This window comes from Apus apus, chromosome 7 (assembly GCF_020740795.1).
Source record: "Apus apus isolate bApuApu2 chromosome 7, bApuApu2.pri.cur, whole genome shotgun sequence".
Classification (NCBI taxonomy): domain Eukaryota; kingdom Metazoa; phylum Chordata; class Aves; order Apodiformes; family Apodidae; genus Apus; species Apus apus.
In genome coordinates, this window is record NC_067288.1 from 25,368,547 (window position 1) to 25,382,562 (window position 14,016).

General features: G+C 41.7%; 1 protein-coding gene across 3 annotated transcripts in view; it reads right to left on the reverse strand.

Moving 5' to 3' along the window:
• Nucleotides 1–1,747: 1,747 nt before the first annotated feature.
• The window catches only part of RAB3B (RAB3B, member RAS oncogene family), a 44,835-nt gene continuing 32,566 nt past the window's right edge, over nucleotides 1,748–14,016 (reverse strand). For all 3 annotated transcript variants that reach the window (XM_051625483.1, XM_051625484.1, XM_051625485.1), the window contains exons 3-5: nucleotides 9,545–9,663; nucleotides 6,606–6,730; nucleotides 1,748–3,915 (exon numbers count right to left, since the gene is read on the reverse strand). In XM_051625483.1, the coding sequence (XP_051481443.1) occupies nucleotides 3,728–3,915; nucleotides 6,606–6,730; nucleotides 9,545–9,663 (432 nt within the window). In that variant the 3' untranslated portion in view covers nucleotides 1,748–3,727. The remainder of the gene's footprint in view (nucleotides 3,916–6,605; nucleotides 6,731–9,544; nucleotides 9,664–14,016) is intronic.

The window sequence follows — 14,016 nt, forward strand, 5'->3', positions numbered from 1 at the left end:
GGTGACTTTAACAGCTTAAAGTTTGTACCCACGGCTATTTAACATAAAAGACTGTTCTTGTCTGGCCTCGTCTGTGCCGTTATTGCTCTCAGCGTGCTGCAGTTTGTGACTATACACTCTCTTTTCCCCTGTAAAAGGCAGGTTCGTAGCAAGTTCAAGCCCTGACAGCAGGAATGCTGCTTTCCCAGCAGGAATGCTGCTTTTCGGAGCTGGCGTTTCCGAGCGGATGGCCAGCACCCTTTTCCTTGCAGCGGCTGCCGGGAAGCGCTGCTGCAGGTACCACGTCCCGCCGGCGCCGCCCCACAGCCGCTGCTCCTGCAGCACCGGCCCGGTTACTTGTCTGACGGGTGTGCCAGTCTACGTGGACCGCAAAAGCGGTGATGAGAGCAAAGTTAAGGGACCGGAGACTAATCCAAACGAGGGGCGCTGTGCGAGACACTCGGACGGGATGTCGCCCTGGTCTTTCACCGCCACAAGGTGGAAGCCAAGACCCACGTCCCACCCGGATTGCCCCGCTCGGCTCCCAGCGCAGCGCGGCAGAGGCCGGGCTGCAGCGCACGGGGCAGAGAGAGAAGCCCGTGAAGAGCAGGCGCCCCTGGCTCCTCTCACATCTTGTCACCGCGCTGCTTCACCAGCACTACTGTCCTAGGCCCCTGCCAGTCCAACGGAAGGTTCTATACCCAGACCCCAGCAAGCATTTTGGGTTTGCCATGGGTGTAAGCAACTCTTACTCCCCTTGCCTTGGCAAATCGTTGTGTCTCATATTCTGTCATTACCTCTTAGAAGTTAAAACAAGTAACAACCATTATTGGCTCCCAGGTGAGGACGGAACCAGCTGCATGCCACTTAAGGCAAAAGGCTTTCTCTGTATTCACAGCTTTTAATGCAAAAGTAAAACAACTAAATACATCTCTCCATCTATATATTTGTCAGTTGCCCGTGACTGTTTTATTTCTTATTCGAAATAAACTCTGTGAGATTTCTGCACTAAATACCAGGTTTCTTCGAGTAAGCAGCACAGAGCAGGGTAAAACTTTTAACTGTGTTTCCAGTTGTTTGGACTATATTACCATGTAGCTACTTTCTGTAGCTTGTGCAGTAGAAAACAATCCTGCACATCCTAGCTGCAGGGCCTGGCCTGGAATATACTTGTATTTGTAAAAAAAAAAAAAAACACAACAAAAAACCCTCAAGCAAACTAAACCAAACAAAAAACCCCAAACAACAACAAAAACCCCACCTGACTTGACTGGAACACAATGAAACTAAATTATATATTAGGTAGAGAAGGAAGAGGGAGGTCTTTTTTTTTCCCTGGGGAAGAAAAAAAAAAAAAAAAAGAAAACAAAAGAACTGAAATTCCATTTCTGCTGAATCAATTTTCTTTTACAATAGAGTTGCTGAGCTGAAAAATCAATATTTGCACTGAGCTATTCCATTATACCTGCAGAGCTCAACACCACTGCTCCCTGCTGTGGAACCTGGTATTTATTTTTGCTACTTCCACAAGTTGCCCTAAAATCTGCTTCTGCTACAATTAGAACACTGCACCACACATTAACTAGCCAAATAATCCTCCTTTTCACTCTTAGATCTGCAGAGTAATCTGCAGAGGATCATCACCGTCAGGAAAGATGAATGGAGTTTGATGTGTTTGAAAGGGATTAAAAAAGACATTCTTTATGCAGGGACAGATTGCCTCATACACTAGCAATGCAGCACACACAAACTCTCTGGCCACACCCGGTGACTACATTTCTCTTTATTTTGCAGTTTCGGGGCTTTAGATACAACAACCACATTCCTAACGCTGCACAATTGGCAGTTTCAGCACTAGATCACACACACCCAAAATACGTCACAGTAAGGAGTCCTGGAAGCCACAAACAAACAAGCGAAGGGATCAAGCCTTTAAGCACAATGAGCTCAAACTACATCCAAGTCGCTGCATTTTATGTCCAGAATACTGTGCTTTTTTTCTTAGAGCTGTTACACCCAGAGACACAACAGGACAGAATTACAAAAGCATTCACTAGTGCCATGATCCAGCACACTACAGTGCAGGGGGCAGATACTCAAGTCCAGTGTCTGACATCAGAAAGTCTCCTCAGTTGGAGGAGTTCACAGATCTGAGGTAAATCCATAAAACTTCCCAGAATTTTCACCTTCAGACAACAAACTTCTCTCCATATCCACCTAATTTACATTTACAGCCACACTTTGCAGTCAACACATGCGTGACCATAAACAAAGCCATCCAGTGTGTGTAACTTCAGACTGGCAAAAAGCAGTTTCTCCACATGTATTTCAGAGAAATATGAGCTCTGCGTGTGGGTAACACACACAGAGCTCTGCAGACAGATGGAGAAGCTCTGTAGTTCTAGAGATGTTGGAAGTCTAGGAATATCTCAGATGCTGAGTATTAAAACCTGTTCCTCCCTCCAAAGAATGATGCAACAAAACATCCATAGAATAACTAACAGGATGTCTTTGCCATTTTTAATTTGAAGTTGTGTTTTATGAATCAATCTTCCTTTGTAAAAAAAATTATACTTTGTGGTTGAATCTGAAACCAGAAAAAACTATCCCCCCCCCAGCATAAAATTAAAAAAAAAAAAAATCAACAACAAAATGCAGAATGAAAATCTAACAATATTGGCACTAATATTTGCCAACGCTCACATTTTGGCTCCCGATATTTTTATCTTTCTGTGACAGTGCTGTTCCAAGACTTACATGCCAGATTTTGCCTCCAACTAAGCACGCAGCAGCCAATTCCTCCTTCCTTTCACTCTGCAACAAATCCACCACCAAGCAGCCGATCAGGGCAGATCCAAACCTGGAGAGGTAAAACTGCAGGATGCAGAGGGGGAAAAGCTGCAGGGCTTGGGCTTCTAGGAACAAATTATTAGGAACAGCATGGAGCTGAGCACAGCAACACCCCCAGCATCCCGCAAGCCCTTACTGGTGATGGTGGAGAGGCTGCAGGTGAGGGCAGCCCCTGGAAGGGCTCTTGCTCCTTCACCCAGCACCTGCCAAGGGCACAGGGAAAAGCAGGTGCAGCTGCACGGCCTTCGTGCCTGCCAGCTTGGATTCTTCCACATGCTTTTCCTGCCTTTAGAGGCTTGACACAAAACTTGGCCCCTGTGCTCTTGGCTCTCTGGAGATGCTCAAAATGCCAGACAGAAATACGTTGCTTTCTGCTCTACCATACAGAAAAGCTGAGGTCCATGTCTGGAGGACAGCAACAATGATTCGAACTATCTGGGGATAGACTTATTTTTTTTTTTTAATGTAAAAAACCCAGCATATTCTTGCTTTATAAGATAACTTTGTCACCATTTTCCTTTAGACCTGGTCCCTTCTGATGGGCTTTTATATTTCCTGCTGTTCTCGACAAAAAACATCTTTCTGCAGGAGAGGAATTTATCATTAAAAATGCAACATTCTCAGTGGAAACAACATTTGCAACACTATACAATCATTTTTTTCCAGTGTAACTCACATTAAGACTAGGTGCACTTACAATATTTAGTCAGGTTTTGTATTTTTGTTTAAATTATTGAATGAGGAAATATATAATATTAACACATCAACACAAACAAACATACCAATTTCCTACAACAGAGGCTTCTGCCTTTGGACTACGTGATAACTCACCACCACAAACGAAAAAGATAAAATTTATTCAGGAAAGGAGAATGACATTTCTCAGTGAGAAAGGTCACTAGCACGAGCAGTTCTGCTGGGAAGGGGGTGGGGTGTCCGTGAGTCGCATGCTCCTTCCTGAAGTGCCCCTGGAAGAGTCTGACTCGATACTCTCCGACATCTTTTCACAGATTATATCCACAAGACGCTCAAACACCTGCCTTACGTTGATGTTTTCTTTGGCACTAGCTTCAAAATAGTCAAAACCTGTGAGAAAAAGGGAAAAGAAATGTAGAAAAAATAATCGCAGTAGAAGCTCAAGATAACAGAGATGGTTTTCAAAATACTGTTTTTTTCAGAATTTGCTTAAAGAAAAGCAGACATGAGACAATTCTTAAGCTCAGTTGATTTCCCCCGATCTCAGAATATTGAGCAGAAATATTTATCCATTTATCTAGCACGACCCTTTCTGCTTAAAATACAAAACCCCAAACAACCCACAACAAAACAGCAGGGCTGGAGGTGGGGATGGCATGCAGACAGCTCTTCCTACTGCCTCCCTTCAACACCCCACCAGCCTCCTCACGGAGGAGCCTGAGCCCTGCCCCAGCCAGCAGAAACAGTGCTGGACTGTGAAGCATTGCTTTCCCTTTCTAACCCCAGGGGCCTCCAAGGCCAACCATCACTCAGAGTGGGTGTTGATTCTGTTCCACCAGGTTGTCATCTTGCCAACAGCAAGAGCTCGAGCACCACAGAGAGTTTATTTTGCAGTAAGTTTTATTGTGTTGTGCTTCGTTGGGGGCATATTCTGCATTGCATCAGTTCTCTCTGATTCTGCCACAAGCAAAAGGAAAGATAAAGTTGTTTTAACTGGTTCGTCTGCCACTGCTGGTAGACTGAGTCACTCTGATGTGTGAGATTCCTCCCACCTAACACACAAGCTAATTTCAGATAATGCTGTACACATTAGCACAGCTAATATAAGGAAAATCTGAGTGATAAAACGAGATACACTTTTCAGCCCTTTTAAAAAGAGCATTTAGTATTTTGGAAGGCTACAGAAGAGGACTGGGACTGCACTTTTCAAAGGCATGGTTAGCTTTTGTTTTGCTCTGCACTGGGGCAGGTTTCTCCAGGGGGAGCTGGACAAGAGCGAGGACAGGTCTGGAGGGGAGCAGGGGATTCTCCAGCAGAGCAGCTCCCTACTGCTGGAGTCAGTTGCCATGGTAACTCTGCCTGCGTGTGTGTTTTGCAGGGTCCCATAGGTAAAGGAATCAAGATTCTAGATGCCAAGTTTGTGTTTAAACAAACAATTTTGGGGGGGGGAGGAAAAAACAACTCTAAATCGGAGTGGGAGTTCCAGTAAAACTCTATTGGCTGTTACACTGTTCTGGACAAATATTCAACTACTATCAGTGCAATTACTCTTGCAAAAAAATTGGGCACACAAGCACTCACAACTGTTCTGAGAGTCTGCAAGCCAGGAACCAAGTTTATTCATGTTTTCAAAAGCATCTTAAATTCTGATGTGTAAAAAAGATCCCATAACTGATTTTGCAAACCAACCACACTTTGTTTGCTTTGCTAGCCCTACACGTAAAGAACCGTGATTACAATAATAATAATGGGAAATCAGTTTAGTTTGGTATTTGCTCATTATTTGTTTATGATGGCAGTGCCTCAATGTTCCAGTCATGAATGGGATGCCTTTTTGCTTAGTATACATAGAATCTACACTTTGAGGCTCTAAACCTGCAGGCTTTTGGATACATGTTTGCTGGTTTGATGGGTTGGTTTTTTTTGCATAAGAAACATGAAAAAATAATCTGGTTATTTTTAACTCTTTGGAACAGTGACACAAAGCCATCCTTTATACTCATCTATAAGCAGGGTTTCTATACCTCCCCTTCATTAAAACAAAACAACTATAACAAAACCCCCAACTAATTATCTCATTACTCATTATCTAAGATTTAACCATAGTTGGCAATTTGATTAAGGTCACATTCTAAACTACAACAGTGTGCAGAGTGTAGTGGAGCTCCAGTACCCTCAGTTTAACAATATATTATGCACCCTCCCATTACTGCTTAAGAATTGAAGACAACATGGGATTTTATAAATTGGGGATGATGGTGATTCCTTTGGGACTGGTAAAAATGTCCACTCTCACAAGCTAAACAAATATTTACAGTATGCCCACTTCAAGGATCTCCACTGTTAACTGAATTACATTTTTAAAGGATTTACCTGCCACTATGAATTCTTTAGAAGAAGATGACAGTACAGTTAAATCTCATCACAAAAACCCTGATTCCATATTAAAAAGACCATCTATTTGATAATATATAACAAAAAAAATATAAATAAATGAGAATTCAGGATGAGTTTATTTTGTTGTACATTCTAAAATTTTAATTGCAATCTCTCAATAGAACTGTTTTGCTTTCTCTATTCCTTATCAGTAACAACATCATTTCCCACCTGGCTAGAGAAGCCTGATATATTTAAAAAACATATTTTACTCAGCTCTACAGTTCTGAAGTATAAACTTTTTTCATTCTTCAGTTTAAAAAAAAAAAAATCTACAAATATCAATGTTTGCATTCTGAAGATGACTACATGGTACCTAAAGAACTGGAGACAGAATTGTTTATGAAAACTTTTTCTCTTTTAATTCCTCTGAGCTCTAAAAAAAAAAAAGTAAAAGCTGTTTTCTCTAGAAAAACAATGTTAATTACATCCTTAGCTCTACAGGTACAGCAACACTACAAGGAGGTAGTATTGAGCACTAAGCAAGTAAAACGTAGACCTAGACTGTATCACACTTCTTGGTTGTGACACCATTATTAAATTAAAGTATTACAGCTGGGAGGGCTTTTCATTGTACAAACTAAAAGGAAAGCAGCAGAAAGAAGCAGAGGAAAATGAGTAGGAAGAAGAGCTTTGACAGGTACCTAGCTGATCCGCCAGATGTTTCCCCTTCTCCACAGGAACAATTCTTTCATCCTCCATGTCACATTTGTTTCCCACCAGGATCACTTGTGCATTGTCCCAGGAGTAAGTCTTGATTTGTGTGGCCCTACAGCAGGTGAAAAAACATTTGTTACCTTCCAGCAGCTGTGCCAAAATACAATCCTATGTCAGGTATGAAAACAAGTGCCATTAAGTTAGTGAAAAACCTCTCTGAGAACACTGACATTTACACTTATTAGGAAGAATAAAAACAACAACAACAACAAAATACCCCCAAGTTATGAAGAACAACGTCAAAAAGAAACCCTGATCTCCATACAAATAGAAAGCCAGCAAATTTCCATAAGTTTTTTGAAAGGTAAATAAGTAAATAAAAAGGCTTGTGCAGCAAGATGTTTCAAAAACTAACCAGGCCAGTCCAGTAAACACACCACAAAAAACGTTCTGGTGATACAACAACAATGCTGCACCTTATTTGTGCTGAATTCCCCAAATTAATGATAAAACATGTTTTTTATGCTTCGTGCTCAGAAGAAAAGTAGCTTCAGGTTCACAGTTACACGGATACATCAACAACCTAATTTAGAGATCAGTCTTAAAGATAAACAAAGCTGATGATTTGTGAACCTGGCTGTCACTTAAATATGAGCTAAATTTAACCGATTTTTTTCTTTCCTTCTATGAAATTGTCTAGATTGTCCAAAGCAGAGTGTCCATAATATTTTCTATTTACTTTACAGTATCAAATGCTAAGTATATTCTAGTTTCAGTAGAGTTTCAAATTAGGTATAAACCACTGGTTTATCTACCTAGAAACCTATCAAGACAATGTCAAATAATAACTCTCAAAGAAGGCTACTAAAAAAAATCCAGAAACAGCTGAAAGCCATGAAAGCTCATTTAACCCTTTCACTCACCCTACAGGAAAGACTTATTATTAAAAAAAATTAAAATAATTAGTTGTTTTAAAATATCTGGTAAAGCTCCACTTTGCTTTTGACCATTTTTGCTTTTTCTTCTAAAATAACCTGACTGTACCTTTGCCACATTGTAGTAAGGAAAAAAACAGTCTTCATTTTTAAGACTACTCATACAATCTGCTATACAGCTCCCAGTGAAGGAACAGGAGAACAGGTCACATCCTAGGTATTCCCAAATGAATTTAAATTGTTTATCTTGCTCTTTTTCATCTGCTTTAAGACAACTATCATTAATCAGGGTGATTCATGTGACTGAAGGAAAGACTGTACCTCATAATCACATATTATCTTGACAGCTTGTCTAAACACCTGATATACAACCATGATCCTCCTCATTGAGGAGAAAAAAGTGTCTTAACTCGGTTTAAGATAAGTATTTCTGGAATGATACAGAGCAAATCGCTCTTTAGGGCATCCATCCATAAAAAGGGTGCAGTAAAAAAAAAATCACCCAAGGAAGAAACCATTTGGCAATATGGAAAACAAACCTCCTCTCTTAGCTGCATCGCCACTAGAGGACTCTGCTGGACAGCGATGCCAGCAAATCAACCTACCAGAGTCTGGAGATTGCATTAACCACCAGGTTGCCTTTCTCTGCACGCTGCCCATACCCACCTGCAGTACACAGCAACAGGGTAACAACCAGAAATGACTGCAAGACATTTGAGGGGCGTCACTGAGGTACTGCTGCTGAGGACAGTACTTTCCCCTGCCTTTTCCACCTTTCCTCTGACTCCCCAAGCCATGGATTTCCTACACATATTCTGGTGTTCCTTTGGGAGGACCCCATGACAGAACATGAGCTCCAGCAACAGGGTCCAGCCTTCTGCTGATCTGTGCTGTGCTTGCAGCTGCTACCTCACAGCAGCAGCTCAGATGTTTTCATTTTAAAAAACCATAAACAAACCCCGGTGTTTTCACTCCAGGCGCTGTGCTGAGTTCCTGCTGGGAAGCACCTCCCACCAGCCACCTCGGAGGGCTGCAGGCACTGTCCATGGCCACAGCAGCCACAGTGCTCTGGCTCTTCTGGGCAGACCACTGCGCTTCACCTGGTGCTTTCTTTTTCCACTGTAAGCCACAAACATTTCCTGGCTCTTCATCATCAGAAAGTCCACAAACCATTTTCTGGTGTTTGGACTGAATCCAGTGGAGCCAGAGCAGTTTGTAACAGCTGAGAATCTGTTTCGTAGCAAGTTTTAGGGCTAAGTCCCCACTCATCCCATTTAACAGGTAATTCCTCTTCCCCCATCTCACCATCCCACACTGAGCTCTGCCTTGCAGAGTTGTTCAGGTGCTTCTTGCAGTAACAGACAGGCCTCTTCCAAGGGGCACGTTTGCCTTCTGTCCTGGGCACTGCCCTTCCTCCTCATATTATAACCACAACTAATTTAAACTTCAAAAATTTTAACTGGCTGAAGTTAAATTTTTAATTCTCTCCAGCTAAGCAAGGTAAACACTGTTTCATATGTCTACATTTGTACGTTGAAAAAAAAAAGAACAACAAACCAAACAACAAATCACTTTTTAAGGCAACTTGGAAAGATTTATCCTTTTTAAATTTTAAATGAGATGTGACTCAACCAACCACTGTTAAATTAGATTGTTTTAGCAGCATAGCCAGAAAACTCATAAGCCCAAATAATATATTAAACTATTAATTTCTTTGCAATAAATGAGAATTTTAAAAGCAAAAACTTCTATAGTATGCTATTATATTTGAATTACAAAGTTTTCATTGAAGTGCAACTGCAGAACCTTTTCTAAGGAGAGTTTAAAAAAAACAAGTATTTATCCCAAAGCTTAGATGAGGAAGAAAGGGAAAGAATATGGTGATGTAAAGCCCTTTGAAGGGTGGGATGTCAAAAGTTCTCAACAAACAAATCTGAGGAGAGAACTAGCCAAAAAACAAACCAACCCAACAACAATAACTGATTTCATACCAGTCCTGCACTGCATTGAAAGAGTCTTCACTGGTGATATCATACATGAGGATGAAGCCCATGGCTCCTCGGTAGTAAGCTGTAGTGATGGTCCTGTATCTTTCTTGTCCAGCTGTATCCTGGAACAGAAAGGGAATATTTAGGCTTTAAGACTTCAGTTCACAGGAACAGGACTTGTAGTTAGGTCCAGTATTTAAAATAAGACAACCATTTTTTGTTCTTATATATTTTTAAATTCTCATTTGCTCCCAGTGAAATGAACTCTGCTTACACTTGTAGCATTAATTGCGTTTTTACATCAACTATGAGTTATTAAATGCATTTTGACACGTGTACTATTAAAAAAATAATGAAAATATGTCAGCCCCTTAATTGCTGTTCTCTGCCTCAGCCTCAATGCAATAATAAAATGTTAGCAGAGTTCACTAAAAGCTGACACTTCAAAGCAGAGGCAATGGAAAACAGTCCAGGACAGTCCCAGGCAAGACATGAACGTGTTGCAATTTAGTGACACAGTCAGGAAAATGTCCTCGAGATAGAGGCTGCAGGGGATTCTGTTCTTACCTGAGGCTGGAGACAACAATTAAAGACCTGATGCAATAAAAATTGCTCTACAGAGTGAATTCATTGTGGAACGTCCCAATCACAATGTCTGAGGTGCACATATTAATTGGAGATTCACTAATCCTCTTCTGCTCATCCAGCCCAATTCCCTTAACCTACAGAGCGCTGCAGAACACTTCCTGTGTTGCCTGGCAGCACAAAGGTGAAACTCTGGCATAACACAACAGAAGAATTTCAAACGACTCGTGATGGCAGGAAAACATGTCAGCTGCCACCTGTTGGATGCCAGCAACATTTATTCCTCACATTAAACAGAGGGATATTTCTACACCAGATCAGCAGTCCTGCAGCGAACCCATTCCCTCTGGACCTGCCTCCTGAATCAAGGAGACAAGCTGTTTGTGTACCTCTCATTTAAGGTGTATCTATCATCTGAACAAAGACATTTCATACATCTTTTGGCAAATGGCAACTCTGTGAAACAGCTGCAGGGAGGCAAAAGGTCTTACCTTTGAACTACACATTCAGCACAAGGTGTTGGCTGCTCATGGGTCAGCAGTTCTGAAATCAATGGTCCTCCAGTCCTCCAAAACTCACACTTAAGAAAGCATTTACTGTAGCCACTGGTTTAAAACGTGATTGAAGTTTCTCTTCTCTAGAGAAAAAGACCCTAAAGGACTTATCAATCATATAGCTAGTTGGAAGAGTAAAATAAACCCAAGTAGAGCACCCTTGCAGGAGTGTAGAGCCAGCTCCTGATCAGCCACAGCACATCATCACAACCCCAGAACACACACAAGGCGCAGTGGGTGGAAAACCACTCAGCTTTAAAATCCTCCAGTCCATCACTTCCATACATGCAGCTTTATTTTTGCTGCATGCAAGAGACAGCGTTGGTCTTTCCAGGACACATGTTGCCAGGCTATGAAAGGGGAAAACATCAATGATCACCTGTTGTTCTGCACCAGAATATCAGAGAGCTCCTCAGTAGGAGGCAAGTGCTTGTAAATAAGCTCCCTGCAGCTTACTTGAAAGTCTCTGCCTATTGCACTGCCATGAGACTATCCATAGCTGTAACACACAGCAGATTTCCCAGTGGAGAGATAATGCAGCAGGAATCTTGCTGTTTCTCCACCAATCATGTGGAAAAATATGGAATTTTGCCTTGAAAATCATGCATTTATTTCAAGACAGGCTAATCCATTGGCTGAAGACAGCAAGGCTGAGGAACAGTCACAGCACACTGGCTGAGAAGTAGTCCTGTTCCCTCCCGACAAGAAGTGCCAGAATGACATGGACTACACCTCGAAAACTGACTGACCCATTTCTTCTCCTGCCATTGATAAATCCACTGCAGAACATTATCCTGTTTACTGGCCCTGCATTCTCACTGAGCTGGGCAGCTAAACCAGCCCTGACAACCAAATCCTGTACTTCTTCAAATGGGGAAAGGTCTCAGCAGCAACAGAATTGTTGTGTTTATTCAGAGAGACATGATAGTTGCTTTATTTTAGCCTGATTTCCTAAGGAGATGAGGCTTATTAAGGGGAAATGCTCTCAAAGGTACATTCGTACAAAAGTCACAAAAATAGTTAGTGAAGTGAAGAGACCTTAAGCATCCCTCAGGTGGGGAAAAAAACTTAAGTGAAATGCTTAGCATTTTCTGACATCAAAGGATCCACAGGGGGGTAGCTTTCTTCATGCCTCGTTAGGAGAAAGACCTAAATCAGTATAAGAGACTTCTCAGATCCTGCAACCAATAAAAAGAAACAATTCCATAGGGAGTCAGATTTCTTCCATTCTGGTGCTCTCAACATTATTGTTTTAGACCTCCATTTCCAGGTTCTTCTACCTTCCCAATCCCATCTCTATTTTCTGCTCTGTGTTTAACAAGTGCTCATTTGGACAAAGGGCTTGAGTCTCTGACCAGGCAGTAGGCAACTGCAAGACAAATTCTCTAGATAAGCATGTAGAATCATGACAGCTCAGAGCAAGGAGTTAGCTCTGACAATGTTCATCCAGGCTGTCCTGAGAAGCAGCCTCAGGGGACTCCGAGGGCAGCTTCCAAAACCTGCCCTGCTACCATCCCAGTAGGAACTGGGCTTAGCCCAGGAGTCTGTCTGTGTTAAAGGCAAACTGTGTTATTGCCTGGAAGCTCTGAAATTCAGTCATTCTGGCTTGTTGATGTGAGTGCCCTGCCTGCAAACCCCCTGTGTGGGGATGTGCCCCAATTTATATGTTAGTGAGACAGAGGGATGTGGCTGCAGGAGGTACAGAACTCCAAAGCTCTACAGGAATTTGTTTAGACACAACCCATTCTCTGGTGGACAACGCACTTTTCTCATTAGGAAGGTCATTTGCATATTCAATAGAAATACTGAGGTGTTATCAGAGGGGGTGTATATATGGAGGAAAGGCATCCTATGTTTCATGGCACGTAACCTTGCCCCAGTAGCCACATGGTACATCACAGAGATGTGATTAATCTCTGCGAGTCACAGATGGTTTCCTCATCCTGTTTTACTGTGCAGGTATAGAACCTGCCACCCCTCCTTGAAGGGTTTTAGTTTGTTTGAGCCTTTGTAATATTGCCCTGAAGTGAATTATTTCCTTGGGTTATGTCAGCTTCTTAGACAGCTATAAACTGGCTTAATTGTCTTGACTCACACCAAGTTCAATGCCAGCTTCAGTGAGCACCATCCCAGATACTTCAACATGAATAAGTAAGATAAAACAACTGCAAAATCTGAGCTCAGTTTCTTCAGCATTTACATTAGTTGCCCTTACATCAGTTTAAAACACCACAAACCTTAGGTAATCAGGCATTTCAGGTTTTTATGTGCAAGATGTTTATCTAATGAAGGAGAAAATAAATTATGCAGTTGCTTCCCCCCCCAAGTTGTTTGCTAGATTTCCAGGTAGACCACAAACTCATTAGAAGACAAGTACATGAGGCATGGGCAGGGATCAGCAGAAACCTGATGTAGCTCTAATTAACAGCCTAGCAAATTCCCAGGAAGAATAGCCTGAGCCTTCAGCATTCAGAAGCCTGTTTGGCTGTCCCTGATGAGGAATCAGAAAGCTTGCCTCTAACCAAGCACAGAAGGGTCTCTATGAGGCACATTCACACAAATGTGCCAACAACTCTGCTCTTTTATAGCTTACATATGCACCTGTCCTTGACAACAAACAATTAAAAAGCCCCACAAGACCATTAGCTGATAGGTGGAAAGAAAGATTTGAAGGTTTTGCATTAATAAGCAATCAAAATTCAGTGTTTATCAAAAGAAAAAAAAAGACAAATGCATTTGCATGATGTACAAATACCCTCAACTTACAAGATCCATCACCTAAACATCCATGGCAGGAGCACAACCAGCAGCTTTCCTTAAATTTGCTGTTTCTGCTGAGACAGACAAGTAAGGTACTTACAAAGGAAGCATACTTGAGTTTTTAAATCATGACAGATGGTCTTTGCTGCAGGTCTGAAAAATCTGAATCCCTGATTCTGAACCATCAATCTTCTCATGAAGATTTCCAGCCACAAGTTCTTTGTTCCAAATAAAATGTCACTGGAACTTCTCATCTGTACCAGATTAAATCTCCTCAGCACCCTGACTGTTCTAGAAGTGCATGTGACAAATAGTCTCTAAAAATTTGAACTTTTTAATTATTAAAAAGGATTATGTTTTTATTTTATTGGGGGTTCTTTCGGTGGTGGTGTTTTGGTTAAGAAGAATAATACGTAATACGTAAAAAGAATAAGAGTCCCCTGTTGTCCAGCTGGTTGACAACTACAAGATGCAAGCACTTAGCACCATCCTTGCTTAGGTTGCTCAGAGTCAGAACAGAGGCTACATTTACTGATGTCTGCTGCGAGGAGGCTGGTACATTCCAGTTCCACCACT